The sequence below is a fragment of the Haliaeetus leucocephalus genome, unplaced genomic scaffold (assembly GCF_000737465.1).
Source record: "Haliaeetus leucocephalus isolate CR32 unplaced genomic scaffold, Haliaeetus_leucocephalus-4.0 Scaffold76, whole genome shotgun sequence".
NCBI lineage: Eukaryota > Metazoa > Chordata > Aves > Accipitriformes > Accipitridae > Haliaeetus > Haliaeetus leucocephalus.
The window spans coordinates 1,126,366-1,141,352 of record NW_010972512.1 but is presented as its reverse complement, the minus strand read 5'-3'; the positions used below and the strand labels follow the sequence as shown (position 1 = coordinate 1,141,352).

At 41.2% G+C, this 14,987-nt stretch overlaps 1 protein-coding gene across 3 annotated transcripts in view; it reads right to left on the bottom strand.

The window, feature by feature from the left end:
• The window catches only part of ATF6 (activating transcription factor 6), an 82,607-nt gene that overhangs the window by 67,499 nt on the left and 121 nt on the right, over positions 1 to 14,987 (bottom strand). For all 3 annotated transcript variants that reach the window (XR_775234.1, XR_775236.1, XM_010580975.1), the window contains exons 2-9: positions 14,857 to 14,933; positions 13,057 to 13,144; positions 12,609 to 12,703; positions 11,977 to 12,106; positions 11,539 to 11,745; positions 8,800 to 9,020; positions 3,131 to 3,316; positions 2,620 to 2,711 (exon numbers count right to left, since the gene is read on the bottom strand). Coding sequence is in view for 1 of the 3 variants with exons in the window: in XM_010580975.1 (XP_010579277.1) it covers positions 2,620 to 2,711; positions 3,131 to 3,316; positions 8,800 to 9,020; positions 11,539 to 11,745; positions 11,977 to 12,106; positions 12,609 to 12,703; positions 13,057 to 13,144; positions 14,857 to 14,933 (1,096 nt within the window). In the remaining 2 variants the exon portion in view is untranslated. The remainder of the gene's footprint in view (positions 1 to 2,619; positions 2,712 to 3,130; positions 3,317 to 8,799; positions 9,021 to 11,538; positions 11,746 to 11,976; positions 12,107 to 12,608; positions 12,704 to 13,056; positions 13,145 to 14,856; positions 14,934 to 14,987) is intronic.

The window sequence follows — 14,987 nt, the reverse complement described above, 5'->3', positions numbered from 1 at the left end:
GGGGGGGGGGAAGTACTTTTGCTGAACTATAAGCTAGCATAAAATTTCTTATTTCTGTAAGAAGCTGCAGGGACTGAAAAATATCACATGTATTGGAAGCTTCTGTTATTAAGGTCTAAGCAGAACAGCAATCATGAGTATCACGTTCATGGGGCTACCACTCAGTGACACCTCTAAAAAAGGAAGAAAACGCGCATGGGAGGAGTGAAATCTTAAGTAATGGTTTGTATATCCCACATTCTGGACCTTCCAAAGGGTACTGCACAATCAACATTCACATCACCTTGATACAGTCTGGTATTTTAATTGCAGTGCAAGCATTTATCCTACTAGGAAAAAAAAACCAACCCAAAAACCAACAACCAAACAGAAAGGTAAGAGTAATTCCTTGCAAATTTGAGATTACATTTCTCTTCACTGCCTAAATCCAGTACCGACGCAGACCACCTCATTCAGGCACGCCAATTACACTGACATGCTCAGCTGCCACACTGGCCAGGAATGGCCAGACACCCAAGAATTTCTTTTTGCTTTATCTACTTTATTAAACATCAAACAGGTCAAGAAATTAACCCTGTCACATTTCTATAAGTACTGATTGCTACAAAGATATGAACACAAACTGACTTTTCAGTCTACTTTGACAGCAGTTTCTTGCGACCAAGCTCAACACCTTACTCATTCCTAGGGGTAGAGAAGCTGACACAGGAACTTTAGAGCACTGTGGTAAGACTTCCCACCCATCTTCTGTATGCTTCCAAACTTCTCAAAACTAACAAGAGCTTCATGCATTCCAACTCCTCACTGTAATGTGGAGGCAACTAAAATTTCTCCCAGCTTCAGGATTACCGGTTCTATTAGTTCTCACCAAATGTCTCTCAAGCGAGGGGTAATATTTGCAAATGCAGATGGAATGTACGAATCAATTGCTTAGTATCCGGAAGCTGATTTTTCTGTCCAATAGTCAAAAATCCCAATACAAACCCTAAATACACTAAGAAATGGTCTACCTTAAAATCATCCATACCAAAGTAAAATTATCAGCTGTATTTGACTGCCCAAGATAAACAGTATTTGCAGTAAGTGCAAATACTTCAAAAGTAATTTCAGCTTTAGCACGTTTTCTAATATTACTAAAAATACAAACACCACCATTGCAAAAGTTTGTCATAGTCAGAAACAGAGTCTTCCTCCAGATTTATCCCATTCCTTTAGTTTGACTGGGATTTTGAGCACAAATGGAGACACTGCTGACAGGGAATCTACTGAAATATCCTCCTCCTTTTGAAAAAGTGAACAGCTTCATATAAAAGGTCTTTATGTTCCAAAGCCAGGTTAAAGAGACAGATACATGCAAGAAGTATCCCTTTTTAGTCTCCTCTCTTCCACAGATTTCTTTATAAATTGCCTGGGAAGTAATGCAGCATTTCCTTCCTGCTCTCTGGTTCCTAAGACTCACTGATACAGTTCAAAGAAGAGAGGTTTTTGATCACCACTTCAACTAATTAAGGAGAGGGAACAACCTCTTCACCAGATCTAGAAAACAAGTAATACAGGGCTTACACTATAAGGAGGAAGATTGCAGCTAGACACATCTAATGGTCAGGATTGCAAAGCCCTGGAACAAAGTGGGATTTCCTGCACTGGGTACTAGAAGAAGCTTAAACTCATAGCTATTTTGATTAGCACAGGTATAAACAAGCAGATGAGCTCTCAAAGTCTGTGACTTTTTTTCTAAAAGGATCCTAAACACATCTCTAATCTCTTCAGGTATAAATGGAGCAGACAAACTGCTGTACGCTGCATTGAATAACAAAATGCCAAGCTGTCCTGGTTTCGGCTGGAATAAAGTTAATTTTCTTCTTATTAGCTGGTATAGTGCTGTGTTTTGGATTTAGGATGAGAATAATGTTGATAACACACCAATGTTTTAGTTGTTGCTAAACAGTGTTTATACTAAGTCAAGGATTTCTCAGCTTTTAATACTGCCCTGCCAGCAGAGGCCGGGAGTGCACAAGAAGCTGGGAGGGGACACAGCAAGGACGGCTGACCCAAACAAGCCAAAAGGGTATTCCATACCATATGACACCATGCCCAATATATAAACTAGGGTGAGTTGGCTGAGGGACACCACAGCTCGGGGATTGGTGGGGCATCAGTCAGCGGGTGGTGAGCAATTGTATTGTGCATCACTTGTTTTGTATATTCTCTTATATTAGCAGTATTATTTTCCCTTCCTTTTCTGTCCTATTAAACTGTCTTTATCTCAACCCACAAGTTTTACTTTCCCCCCTGCCAATTCTCTTCTCCATCCCCCTGGGGGGGTGCACAGGGGAGTGAGTGAGAGGCTGCCTGTTGCTTTGTTGCCGGCTGGAGTTCAACCACCACACAAGCCAAGAGAAATTCAAAAGTACAAGATCTAGCTCTTGTTGCCGGAAGGATTCCAAAAAAGGAACCATTGTACAGATGAGTCTTCCCCTATGCAGGAGGAGAGTAAAGTACAGAAGTTATGTTTCAAGCTCAAGGCTTTAAAACACAACACTGCCTGTATTAAAGATTCCAACAAAAATCACAGGACAGCAAAGTTGCTATGCAAAGAGGAATTCCTAGGCAGCTTACCTCAATGGACCATAATTCAACATTATGAAAGCCAGTATCACCATCACACACAGGGTCCTTCTCTTTGGAGACGATACTTTGAGCTTCTGATTCTAGACAAAAAACCAGAGAAGACATGCAATAAAAAGGGGCACAGACATGCAAAGGTATGTCAGAAGCTAAATACACTAAATTAGGTTGCTTTTTAGATTTATATTTGCCTAATTATGTATGAATACACATCAGGACTACTTAAAAAGAAAAGTCTTCTGTTTGTAAGTTATATTCAGCTTCTATCCAGTCTATCTTCTCAGTGAAATGTTCAGAAGCACCATGAAATAAAGAATTAAAAGTCAACTAGATAATGCGACAGCTATCCTGACCTAGAGCTGGTGAAAGTCCTGCTCAGAGTGGGAGGCTGGGCTAGAAACCCCAAAGGTCTTCCAGTCAATATTTCCATGACTCTGTTCAAGTGCCTTCCACCTAAGCAACTGTCTTTATATAAAGTCAGATCTTCATCACAACCTCTTACCTCTAACACTACTTCATCCAGCTGCCTCTTCAGTGTGCTGTTTTCTTTCTTGAGTTTCTCATTCTCTAGTAAGGCTGCCTCCAGTCTCGCCTCCAGTCCCAACATGTATTCTTTCTTTTTCTTCCGAGACTGAAAGGCTGACTCCCGGTTTTTGATCATGCGCTGCTGCCTTCTCAAGACATTGACCTGGACAGACAATACAGAGGCCTGTTAATGATCTGCAAGTTAAAAGTGCCTCTATTTCATGCATAATTTCTGCTTCTCTACTTTATCAAAAGTCTGCATCGATAGCTTCCCACACTCTGCTTCAAATGAGCCGAAATGTTCAGCACAGAGGCAACTAGGAATCACAGTACACCTCCAACAGTTATAGCTCATATATAATTTAAAAACAGGCCCTGCGCTGTCTCTGTTTTCTTCTGCATTCTCAACCTTCTGTGTGTAGGGGACACAAAATGTATACTTGAGCAGCAGTTTGATTTGATCAATCAAATCACAAAGACAGAAAATACATATCTACAGGTCTGCAAGGTAGCAAGAACGTCTTTCATCTTCACTTTACCATACACCATTTCATAGGCTACAATCAGTCATCTGTTTTCTTAACTGGGAAGTCCTACAGATTTTTAGTCTGTCCTGTATGGAAGCCATTTCCACACTGATTACAACTGTTTCTGTACCTTTTCCAGCTCTGTTATATAGTTTTTTGAGATTTTGAATACTGTTGCTGACCTCAGATTGCACATTCTATGTGTATCAAGCACTTCCATGGCAGTTTAAATGCAGTCTCTGGATGCATCTATACTAGCATTTTAATTCAGATTGGGAGTATGGCTTTGATGCACATTTCCTGACTGTCCTACTTAATATGCTTTGCTTCACATCACAGAACAGTCTCTGATACAGCACACAAACTGGGTTCCTTCTGGATGAAGCTAAACCAGCAAATATACTCCAGGAGGGCACATAATTCACTCCAACCACTAGCAGGCATTCAGTCTGCAAGACTAGACCAGGACAGTTCATAGTAACCCCTCCCCGTCCTCAAACAATCTATCATCTTTTACCACTTACTCATTTTGTGGTTTGCACTGAGTGGGACGACCTAGACTGAAAGCATCTTGCTGCTGACAAGGATAACAATGATCGATATTGCAGAGCTATACAAAACTACTTGAAATCCTAAATTTAAACACTACTCTGTTGATTTCCTTTCCCTCACAGATTAGCAACAGCAACTCTGTTTTTATTAAAACCAGAAGACTTCCATCACATTATTAAGCTAAAACAGGATGTGCCTCAATGATGTTTACATCAAAAGAGAACTGAATGCTGTATCTTACAAAGACCTGAATACCCTCCAGTAGCTACCAACGCATGCACTGGAGTAACCTGTATCTATTAGAGCATGAAAGCTGAAGAAAGAAGATGAGAAGTATTCTAGAAGTACCAGTTTACGAAAAAAAACCAAGTCACAGAATAGTAACATCAATGAACTCAGATAGCGTGCTCTGGTTAAAGTCTGGCTGCTTAAAGAACCTTAACCATAGCCTTCCGACACTCACCCTGTATACACACACACACACAGACAATATACTGCTCTAGGGCTTTGGTGTCTGCAAGAAAAATTGGCTACAGGCTGTTTGAAGAAGTCATTCTTCTTCATGATACTGCAGTCTGGTGACAAAGACTAAGAAAACGCTTTACAGCGCATTAACATTTTGGGCTCTCTCCATGTTGATCTAATTGCTTTCTGTAAAGATCATTTATTATATGTCTAGTCTGCTGCCACCAACAAAAGTCTGTGAAAGTGAAGCTGTTTGTACTTACTCCAGTTTTTCTCTTTAGCAGAGAGTGGAGAAGGAAAAGATTTTAACATATTTTCATTAATGCTAAGCTTTGTCTTGAATTTTTTAAGTACTACAATACTTAACAGAAGAAAACTTCTGCAGACATAAAAACTTTGGAAAAAAAACCAGACTGAGGCTAGCCAAGGACTGCAGTGTATAGAATACACCAATCTAGGGCCAGGATCACTTTCATCTGTCCAGAGATGAAATAATAAGGAATGAGTTCATGCAGCAGCTTTGGCTTGAGTTGTGTGATATTCCAAGCAAGTAGTTACATTCCTCTTTTTAAAGAGGTTTTGCATTGTGAAGTCAAACAGAGAAGACCAAATTGTTTACATCAATTCTTGTTTGCAGACCTGCTCAGGATTATTTACTGGATAGCTTTTGACTAAGTATCTGGAACGTCTGGCAAATCTACCTGCTTCCCTGGAGAAAACATAGAGTTCAAGCACCAATAGAGTGTTTGTACACTAAAAGTAGATCCTAAGGTATGTCTATATCGCTGTTTCAGACACTACCAGCTACGTTTCAGATGGTATTTATCTAGACTGCCCTCCTTTATTCAGTGTTCTCCAAACGCTGTCAGGAACAGCAGCTCTCCCCAGTCTGATTCAAGGTGCTCTGTGCAGTAACAGCATTTCAGTCTATGCTACACCAGTTTCACTTCCACCGATTTCCTGAGCTTGCTTAAATGAAACCAAACAGTGTCCTTGAGTTATTTTAATTGACAATCCCTAGAACAGTTTAAGATCCTTGGTCGACCCTCTAGCACTTGCCTGGCTTTTCTTGGGGAATAAGCCACAACTGCACACCCGATCCTACCTAAATCTGATTCAGGAAACAGAAAGAGTTGTGTGTGTGAAACAGTGCAACAATGCTTGAATCTGGAAGCAGTATGGCACTAAGCATTACATAGCTGACTTGGCATCAAGATAAACGTGCCCCTTGCTTGAGCATTTTGATAATCAGAAGAGAGAGAGGAACTAATTTATAATGTCAGACTGCTTAAGCAACAAGTGCTGAACAAAGATTAAACATAGCAAACACCTCTGCTAACTTCTTTTGCAGGTTGTAGGTTGTATTGTATTAATTTACCACTCAAGATAGTAACTTCTGATTCTCAGAAAACACAGACCATAAAAGGAAAACATAGGCATTAAAATCAAACATAAATCATTGATGCAACTTTTGCTTCCTAGCTTTAAAAACTACACCACCACTAACACACACGCAAAAAAGATGGTGTAAATATGGAGAAGTGAAAGGTTCATTGCAAAACCTTGCTTCAAACAGTACTAACTAGATTCAGATTGTCCTGTATCTTCAGAGTCTTTACAAATAACCACTGCTACCTCAATTTGGTCTTTCAAAGAAAACTCAGTTCTGAGCAAAATTTAGCCTCCATCCCAATGCAAGCTGTATTTCTAGCATAAGCCAGTAAGAATGTCTCTCACATTCCAGAGTTTTTGGTACACTCACTGGGAAAGTTAACAAAGAGCTGAAAGTACAAACTGTTTGAACTTTACATTGGCTGGCTTCTTACCTCAGCCTATAAAAGCTGCTGGCTTTGAAGATGCATCTTAAATGCAGAAATACAAAACCTGCGCAAGTGTTTTCTCTGTTCTTATGAAAGATCTGGGATTTCTTGTCTCTAAACTCAAAAGAACACAACTTGACTAATGAGTTTATTTCATATGAAAATTACCCAATGTACAGCACAGAAAACAGGATTCTTTAATAGAAATCCACACTTATGTTGAAGTAATTTTGCGTAATCTCATTTTTTCTAAATTTTCAATTTTTTTTTATCAACAGAACTGGGAAGCAGAATTAAATCCTTTCTCACTACAGAGTGGAAACATGAAAGAAAGGCCCTGTAAGGACACAACTAAACTGGATTCTCTCACACACCTACCGTTTATGTCATCATATCATTTAATTGCTACAGGAAAGGCAATTTGCTTTTTCAGTTAAGAGCCTCTTTGCTTCAACCAGAAGAGTGGCTTGCTTAGGCAGCGTTTCTTTTGTTCAGTTTCCTAGTGGAAAGTTCTTCACCTGTTTCCTAGTGAAGAGTGACCACCTTGAAAGCCTGGCACTTGCCCGCAGCTGGCAAGCTGCATAAACATGTGCTATCAGGACAAGCACAACATAGGGCTTCACGTGTACAGGTTGCTATCAGCCGATCTCAGTCTAATCCACTGGAAGGGCTGAGTGTTAAGCTGTTTATCCCTCCTAAGTGCAAAAGAAAGTCCTGCAGTGTTTCTTTTTATCCTGCAACATCTGCTTAGATTAGCAAACAAAAACACATGTTACAGAGCTCAAATGACAGCTACATCTGTGCAGCTCTGAGTGCCACATATGGCGTCTACAGCAGTCGCAAGATGTTTTAACCCTGCTGGCGCCAGCTGTATCCTGAAACATTTGTTCTTTTTCAAAGTGCTATTTCATAGTATGTGCCAAAGAGCAGTTGCAACTGTTTTTTCATGTTTCAATAAAGACAGGTTAAGATGTGCAGCATTTAGGCTGATAGCAAGTCTTAAAACTGCTTCCATAAAACAGCTTCAGGTGGAAATATCCACACAACCATCATTTAAAATAAACAGTTATTCATTACCCCAGCAACACATTTGACTACTGAGTGTCACAGATGTGTATATGAAGTATGATGACAATAAGGGCCTTTTGTCAATTAAACCTTATATTCAGACAATGGCAAGGTGCCATGCTACTCCCGATTACAGGGAGTCACAAATCTAATGACTGCTGACAGGTCTCTTCAGGTTGGCTTTGCATGGCAGGCAATTATCATTTAAAAATGCAGCGCTCTTAACTGGTCTGTCTACTAACAGACCTTTGTTAGCATAGCTTCTTGCAAATTCAAGATTAGGTTTCCATTGCAGTCTGGCTGCTGAATTATTTGTAGCAAATAATTATTTATTTAAAAATGCAGCCCACATACAAACACAAACAATGAGGAAAATTTAACATCAAGCATGAGTGGCGATTCTCAGACACCAGGAAACTGTACAACAACATCCCTCCAAAGACGCCAGAAGGTACATGCCTTTGAGAAAGTGTCCTGTGCTGCTAATAAGCGGGTGACAATACTGCAAAATTTCATGTGAATGGACACCAGTGTTTTCTCCCTCACATGGAGGGATACGATAGGACCCTCAGCTGATGACAACTGTGGTTGGAATACCACACTGGAGAACATCACCCTTAGAGTTCAAAAGCCACAAACAAGAAGGTTCAGTACTTTCCACAACAATGCCTTCCTTTGGACAACAAAATGCAACCAAAGCAGCTTCAAATTACTAGGAACTAAACCAAGTTAACGCTCAGCTTGCTAGCTAGTTAAGATGTCAAAGCTGAAGGGGGAAAAAAACCCCACACATCTCAAAAGCTATTTCTGTTTACACCTACCGCTAACTGTGAGCTACTGTGGAAAGACTTATTTATTTGTGCAGTGACTGTTGAGAGCTTACCCTGTGGGAGCCTGAAGAGATTAGGGTCATATGAAACCCAATACCTGAAGTTTCTAAATATCATGAGTAAAATCTGGGGAGATAAAGGGGATGGAAAAAGAATCAGACCTACTGCTGACATTTCCAATTCATCTACTGTTCCTTGCCATTCTTTGCCAAGCTGCCGAATTCCCTGTTCACTGTTAGAAATCCTATTAGACAAGCTCAACTACAGCTCAGTCTTCCTGAGACTCTAAAGTGACCTGGTTCTCCCATTATATCCCACATGCAGGTAACTGAAAACTGTTTCCAAGCTTTGGTTATTAGCTATCATCACACAGTCAGAACTTACATCCAGACCCATTGCTGGTGTGGTCCTTTGAAGCAAGGGCTTAGTCACTGGTATTTTGCCACTTGCTGAGCCATTGCCAGCAGCTGGAGACAATGCATTCACCGTATGATTGTGAAGTGGTGTGGTCCCTCCAGTGACGGCAATGACTGGCTGGGAGGCAGGAAGCACTCCAGAAGCCTGGAGCTGTACCACAGTGGGCTGGGGGAGCACCACTGATTGACCTAGAACACAAGAACAAACAGGAGTGCTCACTGTATGATATGAAATGCATTTGTACGTGACCAGTTTGTAGGGGAATACTGATATAGGAGGTAGAAAGCCTTGCTTCCACTCCTGCCCCACACAACTTATCTCAAGTACAATTCTACAGCATTAGTATATTCCACAGGATAGGAATGAAAAGAAGAAAAAGAAAAAAAAAAGCTCAAAAGTTTGCAGGGCTCTTAATCCATCCTGCATACCAAAACTACACATATTAAAGGGATCCAATAAATCCATCTCTCTTCCAAAAGCTCTTCAAAGTTAATAAAAATCAACACTTGTTAGAAACATTACTCATTTCAGAATTGCTAACACTTGATGCACTTTGAGCAACTTTTTCAAAGAACTTAGCCAGTTTACCTCGATCCTCCTCCTCCTTTTGTCCATCCCTACTTTATTGCTGTATTCAGTGGAAAACTTAATACACAGAAGTGACTCAGACTATACAAACCAATTCAGAAATAGCATAGAAAAAGATGAACAAGGCAAGTTACACTTTCAAAACGTAAGTTAAAGCCTCAACTCACACTAAGACAAGAGATTTTTTTTTTTTTAAATGTCTTGTATAAGAAATTTTATGCACAAGCTGAACAGAGCTTAAAGAAAAGCAAGCAGAAAAAATGAAGTAATTTTGACAGAGTTTGAAATGGAATTAAAAACAGTCACTTCCAAGAAATGTCAGTCCAACAACTACATTTAACTCAAGCAGGTGCTTGAGTAATATTTTGTTGTCTGAAAACACATGAACGTCTCTCTAATCCTTTGTAACAGGATGACCTCGCCAGCTTTCAGAAACAGCACGTTGCAGCTCAGCATTCCAAGCAAAATGCACAACGATGTATTACAGCATTTACCCAACCTTCTGGAAGGTGAAAAATGAAGTAATTTACCTAGCGCTAAGATCTTTTATGTATGAGGTGTAGGATTAGATCTCCTTTTTTACAGAGATAATCTTGAAGACATCAGAAGTTAGTACTAACCTATTTAAGAACTCAAACGGTGAACTGGAGATTATTTCAACAATTTTTTTATGCATAGACTATGTGATGCTCTAATATCATGCTTTCTTCTTTAAGCTTTTATGAAAGGGACTGTAAAAATCACTCCTCCTGCTCCTTTGAAAATAATAGCATATTTTAAAGTGGTAGCTCCAACTTGTCATGTGCAGGGGATTTTGATTAATGAAAAAGATCTTTATGGTTTTTGTTATGGAAGTGGCACAATAGAATTTTTAAACACACCATCAGTTAAAGTAAATACATGGCATGGAAATACTTTCCCAAAAGTATTTCCTCTATACCACCTCACAGAAACTACTCTCCTGACTTTTTTTCAGGGAAAAGAAGAAGCTGATCTTCACAATACTATACTTATATTCAAAAAAATCCATATCGCCAACATTCCTTATTCCAGATGGTATTTTATCAGCTGGAACATCACAAGGAATAAGAATTAGGTCACACTGACTGTGCTGACCTCTGTTTGAAGCGGTCTAACTATCTTAGGCATGTTGTAACAAATGTCAGCGTCTCCAGCTTTGGCTTAACTCCTGATGGAAGAGTACTTAGTAATAGAGACAAATTTTTCACTATTGCAATGATCTCTAGACACATGCCCTTAAGCATTTGTCTCCTTTTCCTTCCACGCCTCAGTGCCTGTGCAGTCAACCGCAAGAGACTGCAGCCATCAGCTGGTGAAAGCGAGCAACTGCATCTGACAATTTCAGCAATGCAAGTTATGTCCTTACTGTCTCAGCTGAAGAGTAAAATAATGCTTTGGATTCAGAAATGAAGGCTCGAGCTACTTCAAAAATCCATTACAGGGCAACAGGAGGAATGAAGAATTATCAGGGGACAGGAAATCACTTGCCTGCTGTTAACATCTCCTTGCAGCTGTATGCAACTTTTCTAACCTCTGACATGGTTTTCTTAATTTCACAACATCCTATTTAATGTTGTTTAGTGAGATAAAAAGCCATAAATTCACGTTCCCACCATCCTGTGGCCAAGTTTCATGTGGGTGAAAAAAAGCTTTTATCACTCCTCCCAAGTTTTCAAGCTTCATTTGAGCCATCCTAACTGATTCTGCTGGATCTTCCTTTGGTTACGACAGAATAGCAATGTTATTACCTTATGCACCAATTGCCATCACAAGTGGAGCAGAGCAAGGGGCCCTAGAGATCCTCCCAAATCAGCAGTTTTACCTCCACAACTGCCAGTGCTCAGCATAGTCTCTTTTGCTATACTGACTTCCATTCTACATAATGCCCCGGTGAGTGCTGTTTCTCATAGGACTATATGAGAGAGGAATATGGCCATCTTCTCAGCCTAAAGCTTTTTCAGCAAAGAATGTAGCACCCCTCTTTTTTCTCCTACCCTTCCCATTTCACTTGCCAAAGCTAACTTCATTCTAGTGACCATCCCAAACAGACATAGTGTTTACCCCCAAGATCCGGCTCAGTCAAGACAATTCACCTACCTTTAGGAGGCGCTGGCTGGATGTTAACAACTGGCTGATGCTTTGGCAGTGGCACAAGCGTGGGAAGAGTCTGAATAATGATGGTTTTAGCTGGGATGCCAATGTTAGCCTGAGCTTCAGGTACAGCAGGCAAAAGAGGTTTGGGTTGTATCAAAGGCCTGGACACTGTCTGACCACACCTCTTCAGGGTCCTTGCAGAATTATTTGCTAGGAAAGGAAAAAGAGTCAGAGTTGGACCAGAAGATAAAGAATTCAAGCAGTAATAACACGGAGTTTGGTATGGGGTTTTTTTACCCATCTATAATATTTGTTAAAAACAAACATATCTGATCACAAATTCAAGTCAGAAATGAGAGGATATACTAGTGTCTGTTAGTTAAACATTCATATGCAAGACGCATACTATCTGCAGAATCAAAGTAACTCAATCTCTCGTACCAGACCGAGAAGTGATGCTGACAGCAGGCTTCTTCCCTCCATCTCCTTCAGGGGATGCAGGACTTCTGCAACTCTTGCTGTAGAGAGAGATGGGAGACATCTGGGAGCTACAGCTGAAGTCCACATCATCCTGCAGACAGAAAGTACATGAGATTAATGCTTCAGAAACACATAAAAGTGTCTACTAGCAGTTCAGAGTATAACTGCCTTTCATCACATCTGCGTTGCTGCTGCAGCAAACAGGAAAAAGGTTTTGTTCCACAGTTTTATTCTGGTCAATGCTAAGTACCACAGAAAACCAAACAAGTACTTCTCCCTATCAGCAGAGCGACAGGAGGCAGAGGCCAGCAACTGCTAGACTCAGAAGCCTTTAAAAGGCGTTTTTTTTGCAACCAGGCTAATAAACACAGCTGAGGAAACAGAACGGAACATGCTCTTTTTAGAATGGGTCACAGCGGGGGAGGAAAAAAAACATCACTGAAGGGAAGTTGTTTTTGCAAGGGTTCGAAAAATAAGCTGTTTCCTCTTATGCCATGAAGTTGGTCAGAGAAGTAAATCACTGGGCATTTTGTTTGTCACAGCTGGTTCTGAATGACTGCTGCTATCTGTGTTACACAGAGGTTTCTGCATACAGGCACATTCTGCACTGGAGAGTCCACAGACGATGGAGAAGGGACTGAACAATTTGAAGTGGCTGGTGATAAGGGTTCTGTCTTCACGCTTGCATCTGCAAGAGGCAGATAAAAAAAATTTACCATACAAGTTTTTAGCAACAGGAGATCAGCAAAGAACACACTGCCCTACACCAGCTATTTAATTCCTGAAGCAAGGCACAGCAGAAAACATAGTGAGATTAAAGATACTATACAGCTTAGCTTGTAGGGCAGTCCACACCAGCTGTACCCATGCTACAGAAACACAGCACGACTTCTCATCGCAGACTTAAATGCTGCAGGGCATCAAATAGTTTTAAGTAAGTTACCACTATCCTTAAGTTGTAACAGCTCACCCTTTGGGGAGGGGGGGAGGGGGGACTGGAGGAGGAATAGTCACACCTGCAAAATACTGAAGGTTAATTACCTGTATAAGCATGGCCTGTAATATTCCAAAGGTCGGAGTCCCAAGACATCAAATCCAAATCAAAATGAAAGTTATAGAGATCATTTTCCTGAAATGACAGTTCAGAAAAAGAAACAATACAATATACATTGAAACCACCAGCCATTATGTTCACGTTCTTATGGCTCTGGAAAACAAAACAAAACAACACAACTATCACTTCAGTTGCCTTAAGACACACAGAAATAAAAGCCCCTAAGGGGACAATTCTCAACTGGAATACACAAGACAAGGCTTCTTTTAAAGCTTAGACCTGTAGGAAAGGCGTATGGCAGTTTAAGACCATCACTAATTATTGTACCATTATCAGTAATTTGTAAAGCAAGAGTTTTAAGTCCAGTCATTGAACCATCTCATATAAAGCACAAGTTGTAGCAACTTGTTGCCATCCCCCCCCATCTGCACTGAAATATTTACTTAATGCCTTTCCATCACCACATCTCAAAGCACTTTATAAACAAAAGCAGCATCAGCGGCAGTTTACCAGCAGGAAAAGAGACACGAGGACTGATTTGCTGAGTACGTATTAGCTCTCCCTATACTTGAATAAAGTGACACCATCATCTTCTAAAGCCAGGCACACCAGTTTCCTTCTCCAACAGGGAAAAAAAAAAAAAAAAGACTAAAATCACTTCATAGATATTATTTATTATAAGACCTTTAAAACAATGATCAGGTTTTTTGCTCCATTTTTTCTGATGATAAATCTGTCAGTCTCAGTTCCCTACTCAAATGTGGCACTTTTATAAGCACTTGCATGAAAAATATAAATATCACATACCCAACTTAGAAAAAATACAGACCAAAAATTTTCTTGCTAAAAAACTATCCTGCAAATGTACCTTTCCTTACATTCTCAACCTGCCTCATAAAGGGAGGCTCGGAAAGTCAGCAGACTGCATAGACGTTAATATTTGCAGACTAGGATGAAGAGAAAGCTCATCAGAGTACACTTATAGGAAGAATGACAAAAAACCACAGCCTGAGCCATGCAGTAAGAGCCACCGCACAGGTAACTAACGCTGACCTGCCAATGGGCAATACCTTTCCTTTGTACAATCAAGCAGTTCCCACATTAATGCTCTTAATACCTCAGGTTTACATTGGATAACCCAGGGGTTGTGCTGGAGGTGGGTTAGGACACAGTGAGCAGAGAGAAGACAGGGGGAAGAACACAGAGTGGAGAATCCATAAGGCAAATGCCCTGGGACAGAAAAAAACAGTATGTACGATCAGACAGTGAAAAACACGGGGATTAATGCATAAGGTTACAAACAAAGGTTTTAGGAGAAAATTCTACAATAATCAAGAAAACAAGAAGCCCTCTTACAGACAAGGGGATAAAGCACAGCAGCTGTAACGTACCCACGCTTCTTCACTCTCCTTCCACGCAACCCGGACACGTACTCCCCAACAGCACTGCCTCGCAGGGGGAGTTTACCTTCCTTAGGCCAGTGACAACACAGCTTTTCCTGGACGCGGCCCCTCAAACCTTCCCCTTAAACCCTCTCCTTATAAACCTCTAGTTGTGATACCCACAGTTTATTAAGAGATCGACAACCCCACGTCTCAACAACTAACGCGGGGGCGAACGGGTGAAGGCCTGTGAGCCACCGGCGCTCCAGCCGGTGTCTCCTGCCAGACGGCCGCCATGAAACCTACAGCGCTGCTCCTCGGGGGATCCGCCGCCTCCATCCCCCGAGCCGGGCCGTGGGGGCACACCGGCCTCCCGCCGCCCCCCCGTCCCCGCCCGGTACTCACGTCGGGCTCGTCCCTCGGGGCCCGCCGCGCCTCCGCGGCGCCCAGCAGCTCGCTCAGCTCCTCGCCCAGCACCGCCTCTGCGGGAGAGACAGCGGCCTTAGCGCCGGCCCGGCCCCGGCGAGAAGCTCCCC